Consider the following 15253-nt stretch of genomic DNA (forward strand, 5'->3'; position numbering starts at 1 on the left):
AAACTCAAACTTAGGGTTTAGTGAGGATAATAGAAGCATGAAATTGTTATTAAACCTGGAGCTTATTTCACCAGGAGACAATGGCAATGAGAGCTGACAAGCACACAAAAGAGTCAGTTAGAAAAGCCTAGACACAGAGAATTTTATACATGATGCAGGGCCGTTAACTATCTCAATTTGAAAGTACTCTATGTACTTGAAATATTTCCAAAAATGAAATTTTATTCAAGAGAGGTGATGTCAAAAGTACAGCAAGCTGAAACCCATTCAGTTTCATAAATTGAAGTTAGTAGGACTTTTTGAAGAGTCAGAGTGCCAGGAAATTAAGAGGCAATCTATACAGGCAATTGAGAAGGAACAATTATTTCCTCACAGTTTCCGTCACTGCTGAACAATGGTTATATATGTTACAGATGAAGCAAATGTAAGCCATGAACACAGAACAATATACTTCTTAAATGGTGTGTCTTAAAGAATACTAATCTTGGGCAGGACTTCCCAATGGAACAGCTAAAAATACTGGAGGCCCAGTAAAGTTTGAATTATTTCTAATTGCCTAAGAGCTGAGGCAAAGAAAAATATTGCAAGGGATTACCATCTCAATGTATGCAGGCATCTCAATGTACATATCCATAGGCAACTAGAAATAATTCAAACTTAACTGAACCTCCTGTATTTTTAATTATTAAGTCTGGCAAACCTAATTTTGGATCAATACCAAGTTTAAAAGTTTGGTACTGACTATTTGAATTTGTCCTTCAAAATAAAATGAATTCCCTATTCAAAAAGAAACCCTAGCCCAAATTTGACATGAACAGGTAAGTCAACAGATAAGAACTTTTCTTTTCACAGGAGTCAGACTTCAGATGAAGAGAATGACAGTAATTAAGAGAAATGCATGACATTGTATTTTTGTTTTTACTATTTAAGATTCCTAGTGAGAAATATAATTGTATTTAAATTTGATCTGATATACGTTATCTCACAGGAGAGAGTCATGAAGATAAAATAGATAAATTACATCCAATGACTTTGAGCCATTTTAGATAGATTATTGGCATTATCCCTTCTCAGATTTCTGCATCATTTAATGATGTTTTAGGCATTTCCTATTAAATGAATGGGATATACAAAGTACCCGAAACATTTCTAGAAACCCTACTGAAATAACTAATTATTACAGGCTACATGATTAATTAAGGTGATTTGATAACCTCAGAGACATGGATGGTATAGGGCATGCTTAATCTATTTCCTATTCTTTTTTGTTATCCAGTAAATGATGGTAAATATTAATACGTAATTTGCCTTTAGTTTGTACTCTTATATGCAAGTCAGCAAAGACATTTGAAAACTCTACCTTCCTAATTAAAATTCTGCCAACATCTTATACCATAAGAAGAGGGTATATTTTCAATGACACCTTGACTGATAAAACTCTAACAGCCCCCCCCCACCTTTGCAAAGTAGGCTGCATCAACAAGAACACTTTAAAATCTTAAGTTTTTGAACCTCACATACAATGAAAATTTCATACATCTCCTTATGTGGTGACAGAATTATAGAGGTTTCCTATCTCTCCTTTTACTTGCTGGATTCATCCTTCAAAGGATTGTAATAGAATAATGGTTTACTGTCAGAATACTCAAGCCAGTTGCAAATAAATTTAGAGCTTGCTAATCATTTGCTTTCTCTTACGATGTGTCGCTCTTTTAAAAGCAGCACTCTTGGAATTCAAATAAAGAAAAACAAAGCTATAGTTCATGTTTATTCTTGAAGTTGGAAGCCCTTAATTAAATTGAGGAAACTGAAGAAGCTTCCTAAATTATTTTCTGATGACAGGTAGAATCAAAGCTAATGTGCGGTGATGTGATAGTGTTTTACTCTTATGATGCGTTCAATTTATGGTCCACCTTCTTACAGCAGGAGAATCTTCAACTTCTGAAACTGTGATTTTTGTAGTTTATATTTCTCTGAAGGATAACAACAGTGAAAATTACTTTAATTGTTTTCTTGTGGGGGGAAGATTGGAGAAGGCAGTGGCACCCCACTCCAGTACTCTTGCCTGGAAAATCCCATGGACGGAGGAGCCTGGTAGGCTGCAGTCCATGGGGTCACTAAGAGTCGGACACGACTGAGCGACTTCACTTTCACTTTTCCCGTTCATGCACTGGAGAAGGAAACGGCAACCCACTCCAGTATTCTTGCCTGGAGAATCCCAGGGACAGCGGAGCCTGGTGGGCTGCCGTCTATGGGGTCGCACAGAGTCGGACACGACTGAAGCGACTTAGCAGCAGCAGCAGCAGCAGGGGGGAAGATAAATCACCAATTACGTTGGTAGCTTTTCCCATAGTTTTCAAAATTAATAATTTTGGTAAAGAAATCTACAAACCCTACAAAAATGTTGTTATATTGACTTCAGCCTTTGAAAACTTGATTAATTTGACAGATGTGCTACTTGGGTGAAGCATTATTTTAAAATTAATGTTATTGATTAATTTTTTAGTGTTTAGAATCATATTTGGTGTTCTACAAAACATGACTTAAATGCTGCTTTTAGGAGAAAAAGCTATGATTTGCCCTCCAGTTTTGAAAACCTTTGTTTCTTTATCTCAATAGCATTTTAACTAACCTAAATAGAGTATACAGAGAAGCTCTTTCCATATTTGCATGAGATGCTCATTCTGAGGTTGGTAAGATATTACAGGGAACCCAATAGACACCTTAATGCCAAAAGACAGGTCCAGAAATAAAATTTTACACTCAATTCCCTGATGTAAAGAAAATTGGAGCATCTCGGGGGTCTCAAGTTCTAGCCTACTAGAGGCTCTGCCCACCTACTATCTAAACATCTAAAATAATGTTAAGGACCTCAGACTAATCCCAAGCTCCAGGTACTAGAAGAGCCTTTGTCATGGTTTAGAAATGTGTGAATCAAGTCACTTAAATTGCTGGATCTCAGTGTTCATGAGAACATAGGCAGTGGTCAGCTCTATCAGGCTTTCTCAACCACAGAACTATTGCCATTTGGGACTGAATAACCTCTTTGTCATTGGGCTCCTCCTGTGCACCAGAGGATATTTAGCAGCATCCCTGGCCGTTATCCACCAGATGTGAGTAGTGTTTCCCCTCCACTCTGTTGGAACAACCCAAACTGTCTCTCAGTTCAGTTCAGTCGCTCAGTCGTGTCCAACTCTTTGCGACCCCATGAACGGCAGCACGCCAGGCCTCCCTGTCCATCACCAACTCCCGGAGTTTACCCAAACTCATGTCCATCGAGTCGGTGATGCTATCCAGCCATCTCATCCTCCGTCGTCCCCTTCTCTTCCTGCCCCCAATCTTTCCCAGCATCAGGGTCTTTTCCAATGAGTCAGCTCTTCACATCAGGTGGCCAAAATATTGGAGTTTCAGCTTCAACATCAGTCCTTCCAATGAACACCCAGGACTGATCTCCTTTAGGATGGACTGGTTGGATCTCCTTGCAGTCCAAGGGACTCTCAAGCGTCTTCTCCAACACCACAGTTCAAAAGCATCAATTCTTCGACGCTCAGCTTTCTTTATAGTCCAACTCTCACATCCATACATGACTACTGGAAAAACCATAGCCTGTTTTTAGACAGTCTGTAGAAAGTGCCAAATTTCCTCTTATGGGGTATAACGTCCCCAGTTTAAAAACCACTCATCTTGATTAGCAACCTCCAGAAGTCATTACAAGGTACATGGGTCCCTTGAGAAGCTCTATGAAAAAAGTTTTACCTTGTCAATAAGCATTGGGAAACTTGTGGTATTCACTTCTCTTTGGCCAGGTCCTCACCTTCTACGTGAACACTTAGAGCACTAGTCTTGAGAGAGCGTCTCTGCTCACCGTATACCCTTGATTCGGTGATTTCCACTCCCAGGCTTCAGATTCCATCTGTAGGCCAGCTCCCACGTTTACATCTCTGACACAGACCTTCCAGCTTCCTCTTTATGACTCACCATGAGACCTCAACTCTGACCTATTCGAGACTGAACCTCTGTTCTTGCCCCGCTGAGTCTGCCTGTACTTTCACCCTCTCCCCCACCCTGGACATCAGGACTGTTGCTGAGGCCTGAAGCTTCCTTTCTATCCTCCCCCATGTACAATCTGCCTTGTTCATTTCCTTGCCGGCTCTGTGGTACACCTGTCCTCTCTGCTTGACTGAAGTTGCCACCATCTCAGTTTAAGGTATCCTCTCCTCTTAACCTGGTGAATTCAGTATCCTCTTAACTGGTCTCTGTTCTTCCACCACCAAGCCCTCTCCATGCAGAGGGAAGAGAGATCTTCTTAGAACAAATGAAGTCTGTCACTTTGCTGAAAACTCTTAAACCATTTGTAGCTTTACCAAGGATGACTGAATTGGATCTACAAGGCTCACATGAGCAGGGGCTTGTATATCTTTCCTGCCTCATTTTGTGCCATTTCCTATTTTTCCCAGTGTTCCAGACACACACACAGTCTGCCATTAGTTCTCTTGTAAAGGAATAAGAACTAACTCCTACCAATACTTGAAAATTCAGCTTAAATGTCATTTCTATAATGAGGTTTTTCATGACCTCTCTCTTCTGTCAGTGACCTCATATTACATCTTCATGTTACATCTTTTTACATGAACTCTTCTTTAAAGCACCAACTGTAGAGGTAATTTTATATATATATATATATATATATATGTAACAGTGAATTGAAAGCAACGATTATGCCTCTCTTTTGGAGGGGTGGGGATGAGCAATCAGTCTTCTAATTTGGCAATTATTCTCAGACCACATAATATATAAGACTATGGCATAAAAATTATTATGAAATCATATGTATATATGTGGTCCCATAAATAGTTTTTAGTGGTTTCATAATCTGGCTGCTGTTCCTTCTCTCCTCTTCAGACACATATCTCAGAAGTGGAGCTTCTGCATCTCTCTGCTATTAGCTATGCCTTGATCCCAAGTGGGAAGAAATCTGACATTTTGCTCATGTCACCGTGACCCACATGGGGTACATGTTTCAGGAATGGAAGACAGAACGTTTAACACATAGGAATTTTTTTTTCTTCTCTGGTCCAAGCAATTCCAATTTACATGGTCTTAAAAAATATTCACCCAGTGTTACTGCCATGTATGACTCAAGCTAAGTTTGTCGGAAATGGTGAACTGTTACATTTAAATTAAAGTAATAAAACCCATGAGCCCCCCAAATGCCTCCATTGTATGCTGTCATATAAAAGGTTAATTTATACCAATCAGTTAATTTATTAAGAACAGAAAAGTACAACTGCAACATGATTTTTTAAATTGTAAGTAAAACTAACAGAAAGTTCTGACCTTTCATTACTTGCCTCACTCCTTTGTCATAAAGGAAAAAGTTGCTTCAAGGAAACCTTATTTCTTTCATTTATAATCAGAATCTTTTAACAGAAAATACTATGTAAATACTTGATGAATTATCCACCCCTGAGATTCAAGTTATATTGGTAGCATTTATTTTTTTCCAATAATACTGAGTCAACAATAATTTATTTAAAATTAGGTGACTATCTTGTCAAAAAAAAACCCCAATGATTCCTAGATAAGTTATCAAAAGATGGTGTTTCACTTTTAGGGCAAGTGCTGGGTTATTATATTCACTTGTGAAAACAAGTTACTATATCTTTCACATTGAATATTATCTACAAGCTTTCTAGAAAATTTGGAGTTTAGAAGTCCACACCAAAAGTATCCCAAATGGTATGGTAGATTAATAAGTTAGGCAAAATTTTATTTACTATTTCAGTAGTATAGTGATATTATAAGCAATTACTCTGTGTAGGGCACTGAGATAGTTGTTTTGCATGTATTTTTTTCTAATTATGACAGTAACTACATCCAGTAAATATTATTATTTCCATTTTACAGATAAAGGCACTAAAAACCATTTAAAAGCTCATTAGTCATGCTTGTTTATATAAGCAAATTATCATTCTGCTATTTTCACTTAAATATTGTCTGCCATGAGGTACAGTTGCAAAACAGGAAAAAAATTATATTAGAGCTTTATGGCACTCTTTCCAACCCTGTGGCTGCTTTTAAGGATTCATATACCCTTGACAGGTTGAAAATTAAATGTGCTTTATAGATAGTTGCTTTAAAGGAATGGAAAGTGTGAGTGATGGGTGTCAAATAGTCTGTCTTTCACAGCATCAAATAAATAATGTTTTCTCAGCCTGTTCCAATTCGTGTCATGGTGGAATTCTTATCCAAAGCACCATGCTTCCCATCACCCCTCCTTTCTATTCCGTATGAAAGCTTAATTATATTTTTTCATTGAGATATAATTCATATACCATAAATTCACCCTTTGAAAGTACACAATTCAGTGGTTTTTAGCATTGTCACAAGGTTCTACCACCATCACCATTATCTAGTTCTGGAACATCTTCATTGCTCCAAAGCGAAACCCTGTACCATTAAGCAGTCTTTCGCCAATCGCTTTTCCCCACATCCACTGGCAAACACTCAACTACCTTCTGTCCCTATACACTTACCTATTCTGGATATTTCACGTAAATTGTTGTTTAGTCACTGAGTTGCATCCAACTCTTTTGCAACCCCATGGAGTGTAGCCGCCAGGCTCCTCTATCCATGGGATTTTTCCAGGCAAGAGTACTGGAGTGGGTTGCTGTTTCCTTCTCCAGAAGATCTTCCCAACCCAGGGAATGAACCTGAGTCTCTTGCATTGGCAGGCAGATTCTTTACTACTGAGTCACCAGGGAAACCCACAATTTCATATAAGTTGAATCATACAATATGTGGCCTTTTGTGTCTGGCTGCTTTCATTTAGCATAACAACTTCAAGGTACATGAATTTTGTATCATGTATTAATATTTCCTTTCTTTTTATGACTGGATAGTATTCTATTGTATGAAGATATCCCATTTCTTCATCCATTCATCTGTTGATGGCTCCGGGGTTTCCCACTTGCGGCAATTTTGAGTAAGGTAGCTATGAATATTCCTGTGTAAGTTCCTGTGTGGACTTGGTTTCGTTTATCATGGATAGATAATTTGCATCTTTCCTGTCATTTTTTCATTGCTTTTTTCCCCCAGCTTCAGGAATGCCCAGAACAATAGGAACTCTGAATCCTTAGCCAAGTGTGATATGCCATAGGCTGCCACATGTCCTTAAACTGATCTCCATTTGCCTGTCTTTCCCCAGAACCACCCATTGGCAAGATGCACCCCCCACACGGCAGCGTCACTCCTCAGAAGAACAGCAACCTGCTTGTTATCATCGTGGTCACTGTTGGCATCATCACAGTGTTGGTGGTGGTGGTCGTGGCTGTGATTTGCACCCGACGTTCTTCAGCCCAGCAGAGAAAGTAGGTAACAGCTACTTGCCAAAGAAAAGTCACTGTTTGACCTGAATGCCATTTTTGTTTAATGTTTATTTTTTTTGGCTGCCACCAGTCTTAGTTGCCGCATGTGGGATCTTTACTTGCAGCATGTGGGATCTTAGTTCCCTGACCAGGGATCAAACATGTATTCCCTGCAATGGAAGCATGGAGTCCTAACCACTGGAATGCTAGGGAAGTCCTGAATGCCATCTTTTTGAGTGAGATCTTTGATGGCCCTCTTCCTGTGCACATTCATGACTCAGCCTGCATTCTTTATCTCCTCTCCTGACCTTGGCAAAAATCGTGCCTTTTGTCCATTCCAGGCCCATAAAATAAGTGGGTGAGGAAAAAGCTTGCAGACGTGATAGCAGAATCCACCTGGACAGACACTTTGCATTTCTCTTTGATTTTACTTCTTTTTTTTTTTTTTTTCTTTTTTAAATTTTGACTGCAATGGGTCTTCGTTGAGTGGGCTTCTCTCTGGTGGTAGTGTGCAGGAGCTCAGTAGTTGTGGCACATGGGCTCTCTACTTGTGGCACACGGGCTTCTCTAGTTGCGGCATGCCAACTTAATTGACCTATAGCACGTAGGATCTTAGTTGGCCAACCAGGGCTCGAACCTGTGTCCCCTGAATTGGAAGGTGGATTCCTAACTGCTGGACCAGCAGGGAAAGCCCAAATTTTAATCCTTGAGACCAGATTCTTATGTTCGAGTGAGGGTAGGTGTTCCTTAAGTAACACTTAGAGAATGGGCTTCACCATGTCCCTACTTATGACTCTCTCTGCAATTATGGATGAAAGGTTGGAGATGTGTGTTCCTCTAAAAGTATTGATTTATCCCTTTTGATGTGGAGGTTCATAGGCATTTAGTCAGTGCCTGTCACATGAATGACTGAGTGTAGAACACCAAAGTCAGCATAGTTACAATGCTATGGTGTGTTTAGTTTGGAGGCAATAGTTAGGATGGAAGAGAGATTCCAGAAATTCAAAATGGTTCAGATTGCCTGGCTCTGGTTGACTTTCAGAAATTAAAAATTTTGAGGGTCTTAAAAATATTTTCATATCATGCAGCCCTAGGTAATAATACAGAGAATGATACATCAAAGTACAAAGTTTCAAATGGAAAGGAGATCTGATTCAGCTTATCCCCTCCCAGCAATACCCTCTAACCAGCATATTAACCTTGTACCAGCCAGTTGTAGGAATCAGCAATAATCTTCTGGTTGTTTTACGCTTCTTTGCCTGTCTAGCACTTTTCAAATTCAGCCTGATACAGTTTTTCTCACCTGTGCTATTCTCACTGGATTGGCTACAATAGGCTCTTCCCTTAATTTTTGTTTGTTTTTGGCCTGAGGCATGGTGCTCTGCATGCCTGAGGAATGGGCTTACAGGTGGCTGGTGTGACAACTATATACAACACATATTGCTAGAGAAAGATTCTCTAGCAAATCATTTTCTGTCTTCCCTTGCAAATACCTCAGCTTTTCTCTCTTTTTAAAAAATCCTATGATCCTGTTGATTGATTTCTACTGTATTTTCTAGCATTTTTAAGTAAGGTATTTAGTAACAATATACAGGAAGATTTCCATATTGAAGAAAGTAAAATAAAGGTATAGATGCAGTATTTGCATTTCATTTATTTAGATGGTAGGTCAAATTTTATATCCAGCTGCGTTCATTTGACTGGACTGTCTTGAAGCTGATGATAGCTGGTGTGCTGGTCCATTGCTCCCCAATAGGAAACCAGACAGAATGAGATTTACGGGGCAGGTCTCCTGTGTAAGCTTTCAGGGAAGTCTTAAGGCTTCCCAGGTGGTTCAGATGGTAAAGAATCTGCCTGCAATGCGGGAGACCCAGATTCAGTCCCTGGGTTGGGATGATCCCCTGGAGAAGGGAAGGGCCACCCACTTCATTATTCTTGCCTGGAGAATTCCATGCACAGATGAGCCTGGTGGGTTACAGCCCATGGAGTCACAGAGAGTCAGACATGACTGAGCAACTAACACACACAATCACACACTGAGCTTCTAAAGTGCTGGGCACTTAGTAAGCCTCTGGGGGAAAATCACTGTGATTGAGTAAGTCACATTGAACAATCTCTTGGTCCAGCAATCCCAGGAAAGGGCTTTTGTAAACAAAGAAGAGTTGCAAATCAAGCCGCAGGTCTCTGAGGCGGAGCTAAGAAAGATTCACTGAAATGGAAGCAAGGACGGTGGTGGTTTCAGGCCTTACTTTACGCCAATTTTAAAAACATGGAGGCATTCACTAAAACTAATTGAATGAACTGAATCATCTGTAGTGTGGTATTTTGTCTTCATCATGTTCATTGCTGTGAGAAGAATGTCTGAGGGTCTTACTGACTCAAACTGGATTCCTGAACCTATCTTGTTTCTCTGCAGAGAAGAACGCTGGTCTTCTCCATATTACAAATATGGGATTTGATGCTATTTTGAGAAACTCTCAAATTGTCCTAAACCGCACTCCAAGCACTTTGTTAGGAGCTTAAAGGTTTTATTTAGGAAGAGAAGAGGCTGAACCCTGTTTATGTTTTAATTTACTTTTTGAATAATTAATTTGGCTGCATCATTAGTGGCACCACGGGGAATGTCTGTTGCGTCCTGCATGGGCTCAGTAGTTGCAGTGTGCGTGCTGCCTTGTTGCGGCACACGGGCTCCAGAGGGCAGGGGCTCAGTAGTTGGTGCACACAAGCTTAGTTGTTCCAAATCATGTGGGATCATTTTTTTTAAATTAGTGTATTTGTTTATTTATGGCTGCACTGGGGTCTTCGTTGGCACCCTTGGGCTTTCTCTAGTTGCAGAGAGCGGGCTACTGTCTGGTTGCGGAGTACATGCTCTTCATTGTGATGGCCTCTCTTATTGCAGAGCATGGGGTCTAGGCACACAGGCTTCAGTAGTTGTAGCTTGAGGGCTCAGTACTTGTGGCTCGCAGGCCCCAGAACATGCAAGCTTCAGTAAGTTTTAGCATGCGGGCTCAGTAGCAGTGGAGCACAGGCTTAGTTGCTCTGTGACATGTGGAATCTTCCTGGACCAGGGATCAAACCCATATCTCCTGAGCTGGCAGGCAGATTCTTATATACTGTACCACCAGGGAGGCTGAGCATGTGGAATCTTAGTTTCCCGACCAAGGATCAAACCTGTGTCCTCTGCATTGCAAGGTGGATTCTTAGCCACTGGACCACCAGGGAAGCCCCTGACTTGTTTTTAAAATTAGGAAATGAATAAAGAATAAATCACTCCATGAATGATTGAAAGTCTAAAGAATGTTAATCTATTGTTTCTATGCTACTGTGCCTTGGGTTTTTCCTCACCCCATCCCCAAAGACTGTTAATATTTACTTGGCATCTTGGTCTCTTTGTTTGTATACGTTAACAAAGAAAAAACACTTCTCCTTCAAGATATTTTTGAGTTTTAATTTAGCTTTTCTCGATTTTGCTGAGAACCTCCTCCCATACCACCACCATTGAACTTTGTAGAACAAATTAAATAATGCAGATGAAAGCAAAATCAATTCTAATTTGAAACAGAAATAATGTCCATTACAGGCCTCTCAGAAATGGGAGTTTAATGTGATTAATAAGGTGAAGTGGGAAACATCCATGGGCTTCTTCAATATTTCTTTATCTAGAACTGCTGGAGAATGTAAATTGTCTTTGTGTTTTATTGGAGGACTTGAATTATATCCAAATGGATTTGGAACATATTTTTGTGTACTATCAGTAATACTTCATTCACGTTAGTGTCTACACATTTTGTTCTGTGATTTATATAATGATGAGGTAATGAGCTAGCTTCTCTGACTTATATTCTAGTTGGTAAGGTTTTATGTTATAAAATAACTAACAGAAGGTAGAACCCAAATTCTAGTTCTGATTATATCACGTCTTTAATTAAATTAATGGTATTTAATTAAACCTAAATGAAGACCTAATCTCTGAATGTCAGTTTCCTCAAATAAAGTGAAAGTCACTCAGTCATGTCTGACTCTTTGCGACCCCATGGACTACACAGTCCATGGAATTCTCTAGGCCAGAATACTGGAGTGCGTAGCCTTTCAGGGGATCTTCCCAACCCAAGGATCAAACCCAGGTCTCCCACATTGCAGGCGGATTCTTTACCAGCTGAGCCAGAAGGGAAGCCCTTCGTCAAAGAAGTGGAAATAAATGCTTTCTATCAACTCTCTACCACCAAAATTCCACATGGACTACTGCTAAATTATAGAATCTCATGGTAGCATTTAGCTTCAAATTCACATGAAATAAAAATAACTTTACATTTCTCTTTAGTTATTAATTTAAATTTGTACTACTTTGAAGAGACTTCCCTTATACCTCTTGAATTAGTGAGATTATAGTAGAATATCATAGTATAGAAAATTCGTGTGTGTGTGTGTTTGCCTCAGTTTCTAAAAAAAATTTATTTATTTTAATTGGAGGATAATTAAAATATTGTAATAGTTCTTGCCCTATATCAACCTAGATGTCCATCAGCAGATAAATGGATAAGGAAGCTGTGGTACATATACACAATGGAATACTACTCAGCTATAAAGAGGAACACATTTGAGTCAGTTCTAATGAGATGGAAAATCTGTGTTTTAAGGCTTAAATTGATGGGGGATTTCAGTGCTTTTTAATGAAGTAATAACATTTTCCCGGCTAAAATGTAGAACATGTATTATAAGTTAGAATGTATCTATAGATACCAAAGACAAAGTATTTGACATTGAGACTACCCTGTAAATTCTGGACCCATGACTACCACATGGATACATGGGTAGAGTTGTCTAAATACACTAAATTTAAATGCATACTACAGTCTGGAGTAAAATGGGTGCCCAGCCGATGTTGGTTCTTACCCATTCACATCCCCAGCAGACCAATTAAAAACGAAAAAAGAAACTCTTCTCAGAGTTACCGATTATGTACAGAGTAAGGAATAGATAGCAAATAAGGAGTCAGTAAAGAAACCTTGAAATATTTCCAAGTCAATAATGACAAATTTTTATTATTCAAATCAAGTGATTACTATGTGCTTAGTGTATGATCTACAAAGTAACAAATCTGCTTACTGTTAACTCTTGAGATAAAACCAAATCATTCACTAAAGACCATGCTTCTCAAAGTTTTGGTGCATCAGATTGCCCCCGAGGGCTGTTAAAACACAGCCTGCTGGGTCTCAATGCCATTCACAAGTTTCTGATGGGGCAGGACCTGCGAATGTGCATTTCTGACCATTACCATGGTAATGCCAGTGCTGCTGGCCCAAGGCCTAGTCTTCAGGAACCACTGCACTGGGTTCGTCTACATACAAGATTCCAATGGTGAGATAGAGGAACTGGGGACAAAAATAGGCAGCATTTATTTAGTCAGGGAACCAGCAGATAGGCAAAAGGTTCACATGACAGTTGTTCCTACAGGTTTTAGGACAAACGCCACACAATTTAGTTATGAGCAGATGTCAGTTTTATTACAGCCTTGCTGCATGGACCGCTGGACTACTACCAGCAGGGAAGGGGGGCCTCTCCAAGGCCAGAGATTCCTCTCTTGAGAAGAGACATTATAGAAAACAGAAGAGGTTGGATGGTCTGTCATAGAACACATACAAAAAGGAAATAAAGTCGGCTTAGAAATCTTTAGATTGTTGATAACTATCAGCTGAGTGGATGAGCAGCTTCTCGGAAGTGGGTCGTGATCTGATTAAAATCCATCAGAAAAATACTTATGCATTTTATCAGGAATAATAATTTGTTTCCAAGTGGAGGTTATAAGTCATAACATACTAAAAAGGTTCTGCCTTGAACAAATTTAGAACTTTTTTTTAAATAGAATATGCCTGGAGATGCTTGGTATTGAAGTCATGGGGACTGGTAAATGAATGAATGAATGAGGCATGAATGTAAGCAAGGGAGCCAGAATTCATCATTTCCTTCCAGTTTCATAAATTATTTGACAAACTTCTTTACCACAAGCTATTTAAATATTGAGTTATCATAAACATTCTGACTATTTTGTCCTAGATTTGGGAACTGGTGTGTCTCTGTATGAAGTCATATGGGCACCAGGGTTTAACTTATTTAGCATTGTGATATGTTAGAAAGATACTTGGGTGAAATCTGCCAGTTTGAAAATGACATGAAGTTCTTCTAAATGACCAGAGATGGATTACATAAAGAGTTATGCGTGAACTGCAGACTCGTTTCCTGTGGGCTGGTGAAGTGTACGGAAATGCATTCAGGGAATAAATGGTTAACAAGAGAGTTATTATCTTAAACGCAAGAAAATGGTCTAGGGGCTATTATAGACCATTGTCTACAGTCAGTGTGAGGCTGCTGCCATGAAATCAGCAAATTTCAGATACTTGTTGGGACAATATTAGAGCAGAAAACCCTACATATTTTTTTCTCACTAAGCTATAAATAGATATGATGTCTGGATTTCTTTCTTTATATCCTCATCAGCCTAGTTGAGGAAAGACAAAAAAATATTAAGAAATATGAACAAATCATACTACCAAACATGTACTAATGGCCTAATATGTACAAAGCATCTTATCCAGCAATTGGGGAACCAAAGTCGTTCTCGGTGGCCTTGAATAGGTTCCAGAGTCTCCACTGAGAGTAGTTTGTTTGAACCATTTAGCTAACAGGAAAGCAGTTATCCTCATAAGCCATTCATTTCATGTGAGAAAACTGAGAAAGAGGTGCTTCTCTGGGCTTCTGCCAAAGGTTAGCTTTTAACAGTCTGAATTCTGCCTTATGAAGCGATGTTATTATTTTAAGAGAAACAGAAGCTACAAGTAGAGATTTAAAAATTTATAAAACTGTAGAGCAGAGGTTGAAAACCATTTCTAAAAAGGGCCCAGTAGTCAAGATTTTAGCCTTTGTGGGCCATATGGTATTTGTTGTAACTCTTCAACAATGCAATGTGAATGAATGAGCTTGGCAGGTTTCCAATAAAACTTTATTTAAAAAAATAGGCAGTGCAGGCTCCTGCTGCCAGCCCGAGAAGATGCTGAGTTCAGTATGGTGGTGGCTGTGTCGCTGGAGGCCCTGAGCCCCAGCCCCGAGTAGCCCGCTGAGTAGAGCCGGGTGAATGTGGTGCTGAGTGGGCAGAACCTGGTGTAGATGGGAGCCATTTTCAACCTTCTGCTGGTGACCGGGGTCCTTATGGCATTTTGTGTCTACAAGTCCATTTGGCGCCAGGGATAGCTGAGCAAAGCAGTCCTTCCATGAGCATTTGGAAACAGAATAAGTTGAGCTGCACAGGGGTCAGTGGAGAAGTTAAAATCAGAACTTTCCTGCTTGGAAATAATCTTTGGTCTGGACAGTTGGTAAATTCTGAATGATTTAGGAAAAACAAAAACAAAAAAACATCTAGCTGTTATCTCATCCTAATGCTGGAATGCAAGCATTGGGCCATTGATTCTGCTTCTCCTTGTTTTTCTTTTTTTTTTTTCTTTATTAAATAAATTTATTTATTTTAGTTGGGGGCTAATTACTTTACAATATTGTAGTAGTTTTTGCCATACATTGACATGAATCAGCCATGGGTTTACATGTGTTCCCCTTCCTGGACGCCCCTCCCACCTCCCTCCCCATCCCATCCCTCTGGGTCATCCCATTGCCCCAGCCCTAGCATTTGTCTCATGCATCGAACATAGAATGCTGTTCTGTTTCACATTAGATAATATACACGTTTCAATGCTATTCTCCCAAAACGTCCCACCCTCACCTTCTCCCTCAGAGTCCATAAGACTGTTCTATGCATCTGTGTCTCTTATTCTGTCTCGCATATAGGGTTATCGTTACCATCTTTCAAATTCCATATATATGCATTAGTATACTGTATT

The 15253-nt window shown here is 39.5% G+C and overlaps 1 protein-coding gene across 4 annotated transcripts in view; it reads left to right on the top strand.

Annotated features, from left to right (window-relative positions):
- Positions 1-15253, top strand: part of DCC (DCC netrin 1 receptor) — a 1991552-nt gene that overhangs the window by 1877161 nt on the left and 99138 nt on the right. For all 4 annotated transcript variants that reach the window (XM_081562140.1, XM_081562141.1, XM_081562142.1 and 1 more), the window contains one exon: positions 7208-7370. In XM_081562140.1, the coding sequence (XP_081418266.1) occupies positions 7208-7370 (163 nt within the window). The remainder of the gene's footprint in view (positions 1-7207; positions 7371-15253) is intronic.

The sequence above is a fragment of the Giraffa tippelskirchi genome, chromosome 14 (assembly GCF_054371585.1).
Source record: "Giraffa tippelskirchi isolate mGirTip1 chromosome 14, T2T-mGirTip1v1.2.pri, whole genome shotgun sequence".
NCBI classification, from domain to species: domain Eukaryota; kingdom Metazoa; phylum Chordata; class Mammalia; order Artiodactyla; family Giraffidae; genus Giraffa; species Giraffa tippelskirchi.